Source organism: Neofelis nebulosa, chromosome 10 (assembly GCF_028018385.1).
Source record: "Neofelis nebulosa isolate mNeoNeb1 chromosome 10, mNeoNeb1.pri, whole genome shotgun sequence".
NCBI classification, from domain to species: Eukaryota; Metazoa; Chordata; class Mammalia; order Carnivora; family Felidae; genus Neofelis; species Neofelis nebulosa.
The window spans coordinates 95,858,604-95,872,183 of NC_080791.1; the positions used below are offsets into that span (position 1 = coordinate 95,858,604).

The following is a 13,580-nucleotide window of genomic DNA, read 5'->3' on the forward strand; positions in this document are numbered from 1 at the left end:
TCTGCTGCTGCTGTCCTGGGCTCACTCAGGCAACATCATTCAGCTCCAGGGTGAGCTGGGGGTTGGGCTCAGCTGACACAGCCATGATAACTGAGCTTTTCTCTGACTGTGGTCCTTCAGCCTGAAGAAGGCTGGACTACGTTCCCCCATGTGCTGGTGGAACTAGCCCTGGTACATAAGTGCTTATCAAACCTCTGCTCTGCTCGCCTCGTGCCCGTTGGTGTTCCTTCAGACACAGCAAGTCACGTGAGCAAGCCCAGGGTTAATGTGGAAGGTCATTATCCAGGGTGTAAATACTGGAAGGCATGTTCCTTGGGAGCCACCAAGGTAATCGTGTATCACATTGGCATTCAATATTTTTTGTCAAAGAAATAAGTGCAGTAGGGCTGGCTGGAGGATAGAGTTTATTCACCCACTCATTCAACAAAGATTTAATAGGCCCCTACCATTTGCCAAGCCTGATCTGAGTGATTGCATGTGCCTGACAATTTGTCTAGGAGTCAGTTGCTGATATATTTTTCACAAAAGCCAAACTTGTGTTGATTCTCATGGAGTGAAGATATATTGAGCTTTTATGTTTTATACAGCATGGAAGCATTTTAATGTACCCTATGAATATTCAGTTCAGTGTAGATAAAATGCCCCCCCAAAAAGGAACTCAAAATAATTATACCTTTCCTGTGTCCAGTTTGTGAAATGAAACCACAGGTAAGGCGAGTGAAGTGTGAGTTTCTCTGCTTGCTTCCATGAGGTATAGCCTGGGTCGTATTGATCTCAGAACACAAGCTCTTGATAGGGGTTTAGTTTCCCTTATGGTAGTGCCACCTCCAGAGGGGAGGGTCCCAGACTGTATGGCCAGAGTTCTAGATTCTCATCCTGTTCTACAGGTCCCTCACTTGGTCTCAAGGTAATGAAGTCAAGATCAATTTTTCACCAAACAGGAACACGGTTTGCCAATATCTGCTTTGGGGCACAAGCAAAGTTTGTACTTCTCTGCTCCTTGTGGTTAGACATAGCCATGTAACTTGCTCTAGCCAATGAAATATGAGAGGAAGTGACTGTCCCTTCTGGGTGGAAGTATTAAATTGCCAGGGCTCAATTCCACCACACTCTTATCCTGCTGCGGTGACTTTTGACAGCGCATATAGATAGAAAGAGTGAAACACTGAACCATCATATGCAGGCTGAACACCCTAAAAAGTCATCCAAACCTGCATCATAGGCGATATAGGCAATGATACTGGAATAGTGTTGCATGGTGACAGATGGTAGCTACACGTGTGGTGAGCATAACATAACACACAGAGATCTTGAATCGCGATGTTGTACACCTGAAACTAACATAACACTGGGTGTCATCTACACTCAAATAAAAAGTTACCCAAACCCACAAAAGACATTGTACGGGCAACCAATCCGTCTTTCCTGTTTTAAGCCAGGGAGATCCCACAGATGTTTGTTGTTACAACATAATAAGACCTCCCCTAACAAAACCAGGCTTCTTAATAATAGCACCGCCTCTGTTTGGGAAACATATTCCTAATGTGCTGTTGGTGCACAGGAGGAGAATTTATTAGACGCTCAAGCAACAAAAGATAAGCTAAACATCTATGCATGAGATGGGGAAAGAAACTCTTTTGCTCTAGAGAGTGAGATACAGGAAAGGAAGGAAAGCAGTAACTTATAAGATGATGGAACTCTGAGTGCTAATGTCACCCCTCCTTGTGATCTCCAAGTCTTCAAAAAGGTGGACTTTAAATCCCTATGAATGCTTCATAAGAATGGTTCTTATCACTTATTAGTATGCTTTTGTTTATTGTTCATTTGTTTGCTTGTGGGTTTTTGTTTGTCTGTTTTTGTGAAAGCCAGTGAAGGGCTGAGTTTCAAGACACAGGCTGACACAGGGAAGGATAGACAGCCCGTTCCATCACTACACACAGACTAGAGGCAGAGAGGGCCACACAGTAAAAATACAAGCCTCTGGGAAACCAAAGAACTCCCAGCACTTCAGCAACAATAGCTAACACGAAGTGCTCACCACATGTCAGGCAAGGATGTAAGCATTTTACACTGAGCTGTTTAAATCCTCATAATATTACCTTTAAGTTCAGAACTATTGTTATCCTCATTTTACAAAGGAACTGAGACACTGAAAAGTTAAAGTCGGCGTGCAAATAGCTCCCCCTTCTGGACCACTCTCCAAACGACTGGCCCCTTCTCCTGTAGATCTTAAGACAAATGTTTTGTCTTCCCCCGGACTATCCCCAAGCACGCTATCTGCCTATGTCATTCTATATCACAGCACCTGTCACAATCTGTGGCAATTTTTATTTGTGTTTTTAATTTATGTATTGTTTTCCTCCCTTCATCTCTTTGCACATAGTAGGCCTGTTTTGATTAATGAATGGAGAACATGGAGAAAATAGAGAAGCACAGAATCTGCTCATTCTCCATGAAGGGAAAGCAAATGGAGGGAAGAGTTTTTCTCATCAGCTTCAGTCGGTTGCTGCAATGGCAAAAGGTGGGGAAGACACAAGACTGCAGAATCTAAGAACTTAGGTTCCGAAGTCAGATGGATCTGAGCTTGAATCTCACTTCTGTCACCAATCAAGGTGAGTAAACTTGGAAATTCATGTAACCTCCTGATTTCTCTGATATGGCACAGAATTAAGCCTATACTTCACAAACCAGGAGGGAAAAAGGGAGATCCCACGTGGAAAGCACTCAGCATAAAGCATAGAGAAAATACTTAATATGTGAGGTGTCACTTTTGTCATCGTCACTACCATTATTATGAAAAGCACTTGCTGTGTCATCTCAGCTACTCTCCTTCCCTCTCTCACATGCTCTCCATCCTCTGACACCCCACAGGGCTAACAATCAATCCAAGCTAGGAAGGTGGGATCAGCCCCAGGCTCCACTACACCTTTATCACTGTTAATTCACAAACTGTTAAATGTCCTAATGATCAAGAATAAAATGCCATATGATCCAATAATTCCACTACTGGGTATTTACCCAGAAAATGAAACACTAATTCGAAAAGATATATGCAGGGTACCTGGGTGGCTTAGTTAGTTAAGTGTCTGACTCTTTTTTTCTTTTTTAATTTTTTTTTTCAACGTTTTTTATTTATTTTTGGGACAGAGAGAGACAGAGCATGAACGGGGGAGGGGCAGAGAGAGAGGGAGACACAGAAGCGGAAACAGGCTCCAGGCTCCGTATTAAGTGTCTGACTCTTGATTTCAACTCAGGTCATAATCTCGTGGTTCATGAGATTAAGCCCCACCCACATCATGCTCTGGGCTGACAGCATGGAGCCTGCTTGGGATTCTCTCTCCCTTTCTCTCTGCCCCTCCCCGACTGGCACTCTATCTCAAAATAAATAAATAAACTTTTAAAAAAAAGAAAAATAGGGGCACCTGGGTGGCTCATTCAGTTGAGCTTCTGACTTCAGCTCAGGTTCATGGGTTAGAGCCCCACATTTTATTCAGCACTGACGGCTCAGAGCCTGGAGCCTGCTTTGGATTCCATCTCTCTCTCTCTCTCTCTCTCTCTCTCTCTCTGTCACACACACACACACACACACACACACACACATAAACTTTTTTTTTAAAAGAAAATATATATGCACCATTTTGTTTATTGCAGCATTGTTTACAGTAGCCAAGATATGGAAGCAACCTAAGTATATGTGTGTGTGTATATATATATATATATATATATATATATATATAATTGAATATTACTCAGCCATAATAAAGGATGAGATCTTGCCATTTGTGACAACATGGAAGGACCTAGAGGGTATTATGCTTACTGAAATAAGTCAGACTGAGCAAGGCAAATACTACATGATTTCACTAATGTGTGCAATCAAAAAACAAATAAACAAAAAGCAGAATCATATCTATAACTTCAGAGAACAACCTGTTGATTCCCAACGGGAAGGGGAAGGGGATAAGTAAAATGGGCAAAAGGGAGCAGGAGATGTAGGCTTCCAGTTATGGAACAAATTAGTCACGGAAATAAAGGACACAGCATAGGGAATATAGTCAATGATACTGTAATAGCACCATGTGATGACAGACAGATGACAGCTACACTTGTGATGAGAAGACAATGGTATAAAGATGTCGAATCAATATGTCATACTCCTGAAACTAATGGAACCTTATGTGACTAATGTCAACTATATTCAAATGAAAAAAATTTTTTTAACTTAAAACAAAAGTGGACTCTATTTATGAAACATTTCATACTGTATAAAGTGCATACAAAGTCTTTTGAAGAAGGTGCCATACTTCAGACAAAATGAACTTTCTTTAGCATAGGGAAAAATTCTCAATTGTTTTCACAAACTCCACGTTTAAGAAATCTAGAGCAAATTTCCAGAGCTTTTAGCACTTTGCAACACAAAGGGTTCAAATGGAAGGCTTTTTCGAAAGTATAAAATAGGTAGAGCCAGCTGTTAATAACTTAAGCATAGGCTGAAATTCCTTAAAATAAAACAAGTTGTTCATCCTCACAGTACTTTTTTGTCTTTTCAGTCTTCACAACACATTAATGTAGGAATTCCTCTTACCTGAAGATAGAAAAAGAAGGCTGAGGCAGTAGAATTAACTGAGTGATTGGCCAAGAAGATTTAATAATAAAAACTGCTGCCATTAACCTCTCTTGGTCTTACTTAACTTAAGCCTCAACACCTTCATTTAGGAGTGGAATGCCCGGGGGCAGGTTACGGAGAAACACTCAAAATATGGTACCAGTTATTATTAGCATTATTATTATTAGGCTGTCTTTATGTGACAGGTTCTGGGCAATATGCTTTCATTTTAACCTCACAGCAACCCTCTGATGTGGAATAATTATTATTCCCATTTCAAGATGAGAACACTGAGTTTTGGAACAGTTTAGTGACTTGCTGAAACTCACAGGGGTAGAAATGTTATTGGTCCCCTCTGTCCAGTTTCCTATCCAGGGCAGTTAACCCCTTTTGGTGTCTCCTTCTCAATTGCCCTTCTATAGCAGGGATCATATGGGGCAACATCTGGGCCTACAATGGATGGCAGACAGTGGAAGGAAGTGAGTTGACCCTCAGCAGATTGCCCATCCAGAACTTTTTTCCAGGTAAACAACCCAACGTTTTCCTCTGGCTGTTATCTCCCTCTTGGTTAGTGCTTAGGAACCCAGTCTGAGTTCCTGGCCTTTGTGACCCAATGGGTCCTCAACTAACGTTTGCATAATCAACTGGGTAAGTCCTGTGATGGTTAATTTCACATGTCAACTTGACTGAGTCAAGAGGTGCCCAGATATTTATTTGGTCAAACTTTATTCTGGGTGTATCTGCAAGGGTGTTTTTGAATGAGATTAACATTGTAATCAACAGAATAAGGTGGATTGCCCTCCACAATATGGATGGGCCTCATCTAATCAGTTAAAGGCCTGAACAGAAGTAAAAAAAAAAAAAAAAAAATCCTATCTCAAGTAAGAAAAAAATTCTCCAGCAGACTGCTTCAAGACTGGAGCTGCACTGTTAGCTCCCCCGAGCCTCCATCTGCCAGGCAACACTGCAGAGTTGGGCTTGCCAGCCTCTGTAACTGCATGAGCCAATTCCTTACAACACATCTCTTTCTATGTGTACATATTCTATTGTTCCTGTTTCTCTGGAGAATTCTGACTAATACAAGCTCACCACAGTTTTAGGAAAAGGAAGTCACCTTTGGTTGTCATCCTCTCAACATGAGGACAGAGAGGAAAAGAACCACTGACCCATGACTTACAGGAAGAAAAAACACCTTTATTGACTATCACTTTAAGAATCCCCTACATATTGGGGGTGCCTGGGTGGCTCAGTTGGTTAAGCATCTGACTTCAGCTCAGGTCATGATCCCCCAGTTCATGGGTTCAAGTCCTTCGTCCAGCTCTGTGCTGACAGCTCAGAGCCCGGAGCCTGCTTCGGATTGTATCTCCCTCTGTCTCTCTGCCCCTCCCGTGCTCATGCTCTGTCTCTCTCTGTCTCTTTCTGTCTCTCTCTCTCCCAAAAACAAATAAACATTAACAAAAAAATTTTTTAAAGAATCTCTTATGCATTGGGGCACCTGGGTGGCTCAGTCAGTTGAGCATCCAACTCTTTTTTTTTTTTTTTTAAGTTTATTTACTTATTTTGATAGCTAATGGGGGAGGGGCAGAGAAAGAGGAAGAGAGAGGATCCCAAACAGGCTCCACACTGTCAGCACAGGGCTTGAACTCAAAAGCCATGAGATCATGACATGAGTCAAAACCAAGAGTCGAATGCTTAACTTACTGAGCCACCCAGGTGCCCTGAACATCTGACTCTTGATTTCAGCTCAGGTCATAATCTCATGGTCATGGGATCAAGCTCCATGTTGTGCTCCATGCTGACTATGAAGCCTGCTTGAGATTCTCTCTGTCCCTCTGCCCCCTCCCCCATGTGTGTTCTCTCTCTCTCTCTTTCTCTCTCTCTCTCAAATAAAAATAAATAAATACAAGCATCTCTTACTCATCAAGCAAGCAGCCCAGCCAGAACCAGGGCTGTCTGACTCTAAGGCATCTGTTCTTAACCCCTTATAGTGGGTCGAATGGTGGTTCCCAAAATGGTATGTCCACTTCCTAATCCCCAGAACCTGTGCATGTGACTTTATTTGGAAAAGAGGGTCTTCGTAGATGTAATGAAGTTAAGGATCTCAACATGAGATAACCCTGGATTATCTGGGTGGGCCCTAAATCCTGTAACAAGTGCCTTATAAGGGACACACAGGAGAGATTTGATAAACAACAGAAAGCCTTGTCTATTATTTTAAGCCACCAAGTTTATGGTCATTTATTATCACAGTCACAGGAAACTAATACACACTTGTTTCTAATATTGGGAATATAATCACAGGGAGCAAATTGACCTCCAGAGAGCAACTTGCAGTGACCAAGGATCATCCACTCTTGAAACATAAATGAAGAGATCTTAAAATGGTACAAGGGAAGGGGGCTAACATTGACTGGGTACATCCTGTTGGCCTGGCACTGTGCTAGGCACTGACCTCTATCGTTGCATTTAATCTTGACAACAACCTTATGAAGTAGATTTTACTAATAAGTATGTAAATCTTCCCTGACAGGGATTAGGAGGATGTGCTTTGATAAAGAACTGTAAGACTCCAGACATAACTTAACACATCCAAGAAATAAACACATTTAACCAAGAGGCAGTTAGGTGTCGTAGTTAGGGGTACAGCTATCAGAGCCAGAATGTCTGGATATAAACCTCAAAACTCCTACTCACCATCTATGTGACCCTGCTCAGGTATTTAACCTCTCTGTGCATTGGTTTCTGTGCCTCTTAAATGAGGATAATGCTGGAAGCTGCCTTAAATAATGTTGCTGTAAGTTAAAGCATGTAAAGCATTTAGAATGAAGTCTGGCAGATAGCAGCCACTCCATAAGGTTTCACTATTACTGTAGCACACACGCTATTAAGCACACAGTAAACATTCAATGGATATTTGCTATTATTATCATCATGAGTTCAATTAAGACCTCGCTAGACCCTAATCTTTCTCTGATATTTCGAGGGAACCATGATCTTTTTTTCTGCGAGAATTAAAAAGACCTCCTTGGAGATGGAAATTGGATTAAAATAAAAGCTCTCAGAATGTAGGCTCTCAGACAGATCCAAAGTGCAAGGCACATAAAGTAATAGCAGGGGAGGGGGGCGGTTCTTTAAGCCTTTCAACATATATTTAATAGAGAATTACACCCAACCGCAAAATTACAGAATAAAGAGATTCAAACATAGTCACAGCACTGGCAATGTCACATCTCACTAGAGCAAATGCGCTGATTGTTAGGTAGGTAGGTGAGGGAAGGGGTAGGTAAGCAGAAAGAGCGAACGGTTTTCCTAAAAATAAAATAAAATAATGAAAATAAAAACAAAGTAAAAAACTCCTACTGCCAAGAAATATGTAGGCGCACTTGCCATACTCTAATAAACTGGTTAGAAAAGTTTGAATTCATTTGTTTATTCCTTAGCCCATTCCTTCAGTTATTTAACATTTACTGCCCAATAATAAATAGTTCCAAGTTTTATTGTCTCATGGTAGTGTATGCAAACAACTGCAATACAGGCTGGAAAGAATTGAGTGTTTTAGAGGAACAATAAAAGGAAAGAGATGTTCACCGCAAATTTGCAGGCGAAGTGTTAAATCAGACAACTGTCCACATCTCTTTGCGTCCCTCTAAGGCTAATTTCAGACTGTGTCATCAGTCACATGCCACAGTGTCAGCCTATGAAAACCTTCCCTTGGCTGGTTGTGCTGTACATTGATGTTATCGCTTTGTTGTAAACCAAATACATTTTATTTATGTGTTTTGTTTATCATTTCTCTCCCTCTACCAGAATGTAAGCTTCCTGCCTGCTTGACTTGGTTGCATTCTAAAACAGTACTGGCTCATAAGAGGAGTTCGATAAATACTTGCAGAACAGTAAGCCGAAAAAACACAACCTCTATTCAAGCGCTCAGCTTGATAGAATGGAATCCAGATGGCCTTTAAACATTCCCATTGATAGAGGATGCCATTGCAAGTCCCCCAAAAGGAGATGAGCACCCTCCTCACCTCTCCCTTCTCTGGGAAAAATCCCAACCTCCTCCATCTGTACATATGGGCCCCTGGAAACTGTGTTTCCTTTGTATGACGTTGCATTCTTGGTCTTAACCGATTGGACTAAAGCAGATATGTCACCTAAGCTGAGCCAATTCAATTCTCTTTTCTGGGACTTATTTTGCCTTTGTAAGAAGAGAGGGAGTTCAACAAAATGACCTCTGAACCCACTTACAGATCCCATGGCAAAGAGAGAGAGTATATGTAAAATTACAAAACTCATTTTAGAAAAGCTGGACGTGATAGAAAAGCATAAAGAAAGAAATAAAAATCACCCGTTTGTGAGAGTTTATAGTAATGAAAACTGGGAAACGGCCTAGATTCCCCCAAAGAAATAGATCAATAAACTATGGTACATCAATACTAGGTGCTACTCTCATGGAAAGATCTACAGAACATATGTTAAATAACTGAAACAAGGCACAGAACAAAATTTGCAATGTATTAATATATATATATATATATATATATATATATATATATATATATATTTAGAACTATGTATTATACACAGAGGTATATAAGAATATAAACCATACTGGTAGCCATAATTTTCTCTGGAGAAGAGAGATGTGAAGAGGAACTTCTGGTTTTCATGTGAAATATTTTTGTAGTATTTGAATGTAGTATGACAGTACCCTATTCTTATATTACCTTGTTTAAAGGACAAAACTTAAAATTATGAAAAGATACTCAGTAAGCAGAGTCAACTGAGACTGGAGACAAGGAAATCTTTTAGGAAGCTGTGCTTCTAAACTTGAATGTGAGGTGATGGGGCCTGAACTTGGGCAGAAGGAATGGTGAGAGGGGTGCCTAGGTGGCTCAGCGGGTTGAGTGTCTGACTCTCAGTTCTGGCTCAGGTCATGATCTCACAGTGCGTGAGTTCAAGCCCCATGTCCCGCTCTGCACTGACAGCATGGAGGCTCCTTGGGATTCTCAGTCTCCCTCTCTCTCTGCCTCTCTCTCACGAGCTCTCTCTCTCTCTCAAAATAAATAAACTAACATTAAAAAAAAAAAGAAATGGTGAGAAAGAGATAAATCTGTGACAGATTTCAGGTGTAGAGTTGAGACTTCTGATTGGTTGAATATAGTGGGGTGGGGGAGGGAGAGTGTTTGGGGATGAGTGGCAATGAGTGGCAATATACTTTTTTTTTTTTTAACGTTTATTTTTGAGACAGAGAGAGACAGAGCATGAATGGGGGAGGGGCAGAGAGAGAGGGAGACACAGAATCTGAAACAGGCTCCAGGCTCTGAGCTGTCAGCACAGAGCCCGACGCGGGGCTCGAACTCACGGACCGCGAGATCGTGACCTGAGCCGAAGTCAGATGGATACTTAACCGACTGAGCCACCCAGGCACCCCATGCAATATACTTTCATGTAAAGAGCATGGGCTTTGGAATTCGGCCACCAAGGCCCAAAGCTCAACTCAGCCCTTTACCAACTTCAGGGACATTGGGCAACTTAGTTCACATCTCAGTGTCTCAGTTTGCCCCTTTGTAAACGGAGATGATGATACTATTTCCTAGCTCATAGGGCTTTTGTCAATCAGTTCATGTAAAGTGCTTAGAACCTTGTCATTGCTCGGTATATGTTGGCTATTATTAGAATGACTCCTGTTAGTATCATCACCACCATTATCATCAACATTTTCTTCATTAGGGCCAATCCCAGGCCTTAGCTCAGGGGACTAGCTGGAAATAGGGGAAAATACAAAATGATTTAAAGCATTCTCCAAGAGTGAGAGTCGGAGAGGAATAAGGAAACCAAGAAGAGCTCACAAGCCTGATTACTGTGTCTTGCGAATAGGCTGCACTGGGAAGGGAAAGACATCGTGCTGAATAAAACTGCCAGGAAAGTTAGATAAGATTAGGTTTGAAGAAACTTATATGATTAGCTATATTTTAAAGCAGAGGACCACTGATTGAATCTCTTTTTCTTTTCTTTTCTTTTTTTTTTTTTTGCTTTATGTCTAAAATCTTAGATATGCAAAAAACTAGACACATAGAAATTCACATCATGTATATATTAGCATATTCTAATTGTGATGAATTAAAGCATGAAGCCAAAGCAAAACATGAACATGGATAGCCTCACTTCCTGCCCCTGACCCCTTTCTCTACTTTTACACATATACCCAACACTACAGTGAACACTTAACTTGAAGGACGTCATCAAAATACACTTTTATCTTTCTGCCCGTGGACGCCGCCGAGTAAGCATCGTGAAAGTCTCCCCTCCCACCGCCGTCATGTCTAAGTCAGAGTCTCCCAAAGAGCCTGAACAGCTGCGGAAGCTTTTCATTGGAGGTTTGAGCTTTGAAACAACCGATGAGAGTCTGAGGAGCCATTTTGAGCAATGGGGAACGCTTACGGACTGTGTGGTAATGAGAGATCCAAACACCAAGCGCTCCAGAGGCTTTGGGTTTGTCACCTATGCTACTGTGGAAGAGGTGGATGCAGCCATGAATGCAAGGCCACACAAGGTGGATGGAAGAGTTGTGGAACCAAAGAGGGCTGTCTCGAGAGAAGATTCTCAAAGACCTGGTGCCCACTTAACTGTGAAAAAGATTTTTGTCGGTGGCATTAAAGAAGACACTGAAGAACATCATCTAAGAGATTATTTTGAACAGTATGGGAAAATTGAAGTGATTGAAATCATGACTGACCGAGGCAGTGGCAAAAAGAGAGGCTTTGCTTTTGTGACCTTTGATGACCATGACTCTGTAGACAAGATTGTCATTCAAAAATACCATACTGTGAACGGCCACAACTGTGAAGTAAGGAAAGCTTTATCTAAGCAAGAGATGGCTAGTGCTTCTTCCAGCCAAAGAGGTCGAAGTGGTTCTGGGAACTTCGGTGGTGGTCGTGGAGGTGGTTTTGGTGGGAATGACAACTTTGGCCGTGGAGGAAACTTCAGTGGGCGAGGTGGCTTTGGCGGCAGTCGAGGTGGTGGTGGATATGGTGGCAGTGGGGATGGCTATAACGGATTTGGTAACGATGGAAGCAACTTTGGAGGTGGTGGAAGCTATAATGATTTTGGCAATTACAACAATCAATCTTTAAATTTTGGACCCATGAAAGGAGGACATTTTGGAGGCAGAAGCTCTGGCCCCTATGGCGGTGGAGGCCAATACTTTGCCAAACCACGAAACCAAGGTGGCTATGGCGGTTCCAGCAGCAGCAGTAGCTATGGCAGTGGCAGAAGGTTTTAATTACTGCCAGGAAACAAAGCTTAGCAGGAGAGGAGAGCCAGAGAAGTGACAGGGAAGCTACAGGTTACAACAGATTTGTGAACTCAGCCAAGCACAGTGGTGGCAGGGCCTAGCTGCTACAAAGAAGACATGTTTTAGACAATACTCATGTGTATGGGCAAAAAACTCGAGGACTGTATTTGTGACTAATTGTATAACAGGTTATTTTAGTTTCTGTTCTGTGGAAAGTGTAAAGCATTCCAACAAAGGGTTTTAATGTAGATTTTTTTTTTTGCACCCATGCTGTTGATTGCTAAATGTAATAGTCTGATCATGACGCTGAATAAATGTGTCTTTTTAAAAAAAAAAAAAATACACTTTTATTATTGTCTTCCATTATCTCTTCAAAATTTATTTTTGAGGTGGAGTAATCTCTGGCCCTAGAAAGAAATTCTGGCAGACCCATGACTTTTCTGCTCACTCTTAGTTAAGAGATACTCCTCAGTTCAGAAATTAAAATGTCCATTCCAACACGTGAACCCAAACTCCAAGTCTAATTTGCAATCACATCTTCTCTGTCCCACATGGGGCCTCCTTCCTATCTTGCCCTTCCGCTTCTCATCCCTGACTAAAGGGAAGGTGATTTCTGAGCCCTCCTGGGCAAAGGGGGAGTGAGAAGAGGGGAGAAATTAGTACATGAGAAACATCTTGAATTGTGCAGTACTCCAGACATTCTCTGGCCTGGTAGAGACCAGGTCTTCCACATGGGCCACTTTGTGGGACGCCCATGAGGTGCTAAGCTGTTCTCAATCACCACCTACTTTCTGCCACCCCTGACTCTTGTCATGGGGCTTTCTCACCCTCAGGCAGAAGACCCCTGGAGCAGGACTTTGAATGGATCTATTATCTCTCTCTGTTATGGCCCACAGTTGGTACAAGGAAATCACTCCAACCCCCTTCCTCCATCCAGCAAAATCTGGGAATGTGTGTAGGTCCCAACATGGACACCTCCACTCTGCTGCCACAGGAAACTCAAACTTTTTCAGTCATGCTCAGGCACCGCTCTTTTGCGTCTCCCAACTACAGGCACCACATCTCAGGCTTCTAAGAATAGACCCAGGCTTCAGGGAAGGAGGTAACAACTTCCTTAAGCTACTCACATTGCTAAGTACACCTCTCTCAGAAACAAAACAAAACCTCACCAATTCCTCTCCTTTACTCCATAATCCTTTTTTTTTTTCTTAATGTCTATTCACTTTTGAGAAAGAGAGCGTGAGCGGGGGAGGGGCAGAGAGAAAGAGGGGGACTGAGGATCAAAAGCAGGCTCTGCACTGACGGAGCCAGATGTGGGGCTCGCACTCATGAACCATGAGATCACCACCTGAGCTGAAGTCAGACGCTCAACTGACTGAGCCACTCAGGCGCAGGCGCCCCTCCTTTTACATATGCTTTATCTGAGTCGGAGTAAAAGAGCCAGGGAATGTTTTGTAACCGTTGGCTGTGTATATTCTGCACAAATCGATCTGGCTTTGAAATTTACTGTCTGTTATAGTTTAATGTTTCAACCCTGAAGCTTTCCCATCCCTCATTCTACTTTTCTCCCTTTAAGATCAATTTTCTGGATGATGGGAGATCTTTTAAGAACAGAAACGCACCTTTGAGTTTTCCTCTGTTCCCCACCAAGAGCTCCTCACCAGGCACAATCCTTCGAAG

The 13,580-nt window shown here is 42.1% G+C and overlaps 1 protein-coding gene across 1 annotated transcript; it reads left to right on the forward strand.

Moving 5' to 3' along the window:
• Positions 1-10,865: 10,865 nt before the first annotated feature.
• On the forward strand, positions 10,866-12,204 carry LOC131487731 (heterogeneous nuclear ribonucleoprotein A1-like). The gene has a single exon (XM_058688705.1). The coding sequence runs from the start codon at positions 10,926-10,928 to the stop codon at positions 11,886-11,888; it is 963 nt and encodes a 320-aa protein (XP_058544688.1). The 5' UTR covers positions 10,866-10,925; the 3' UTR covers positions 11,889-12,204.
• The last annotated feature ends 1,376 nt before the right edge of the window (positions 12,205-13,580 follow it).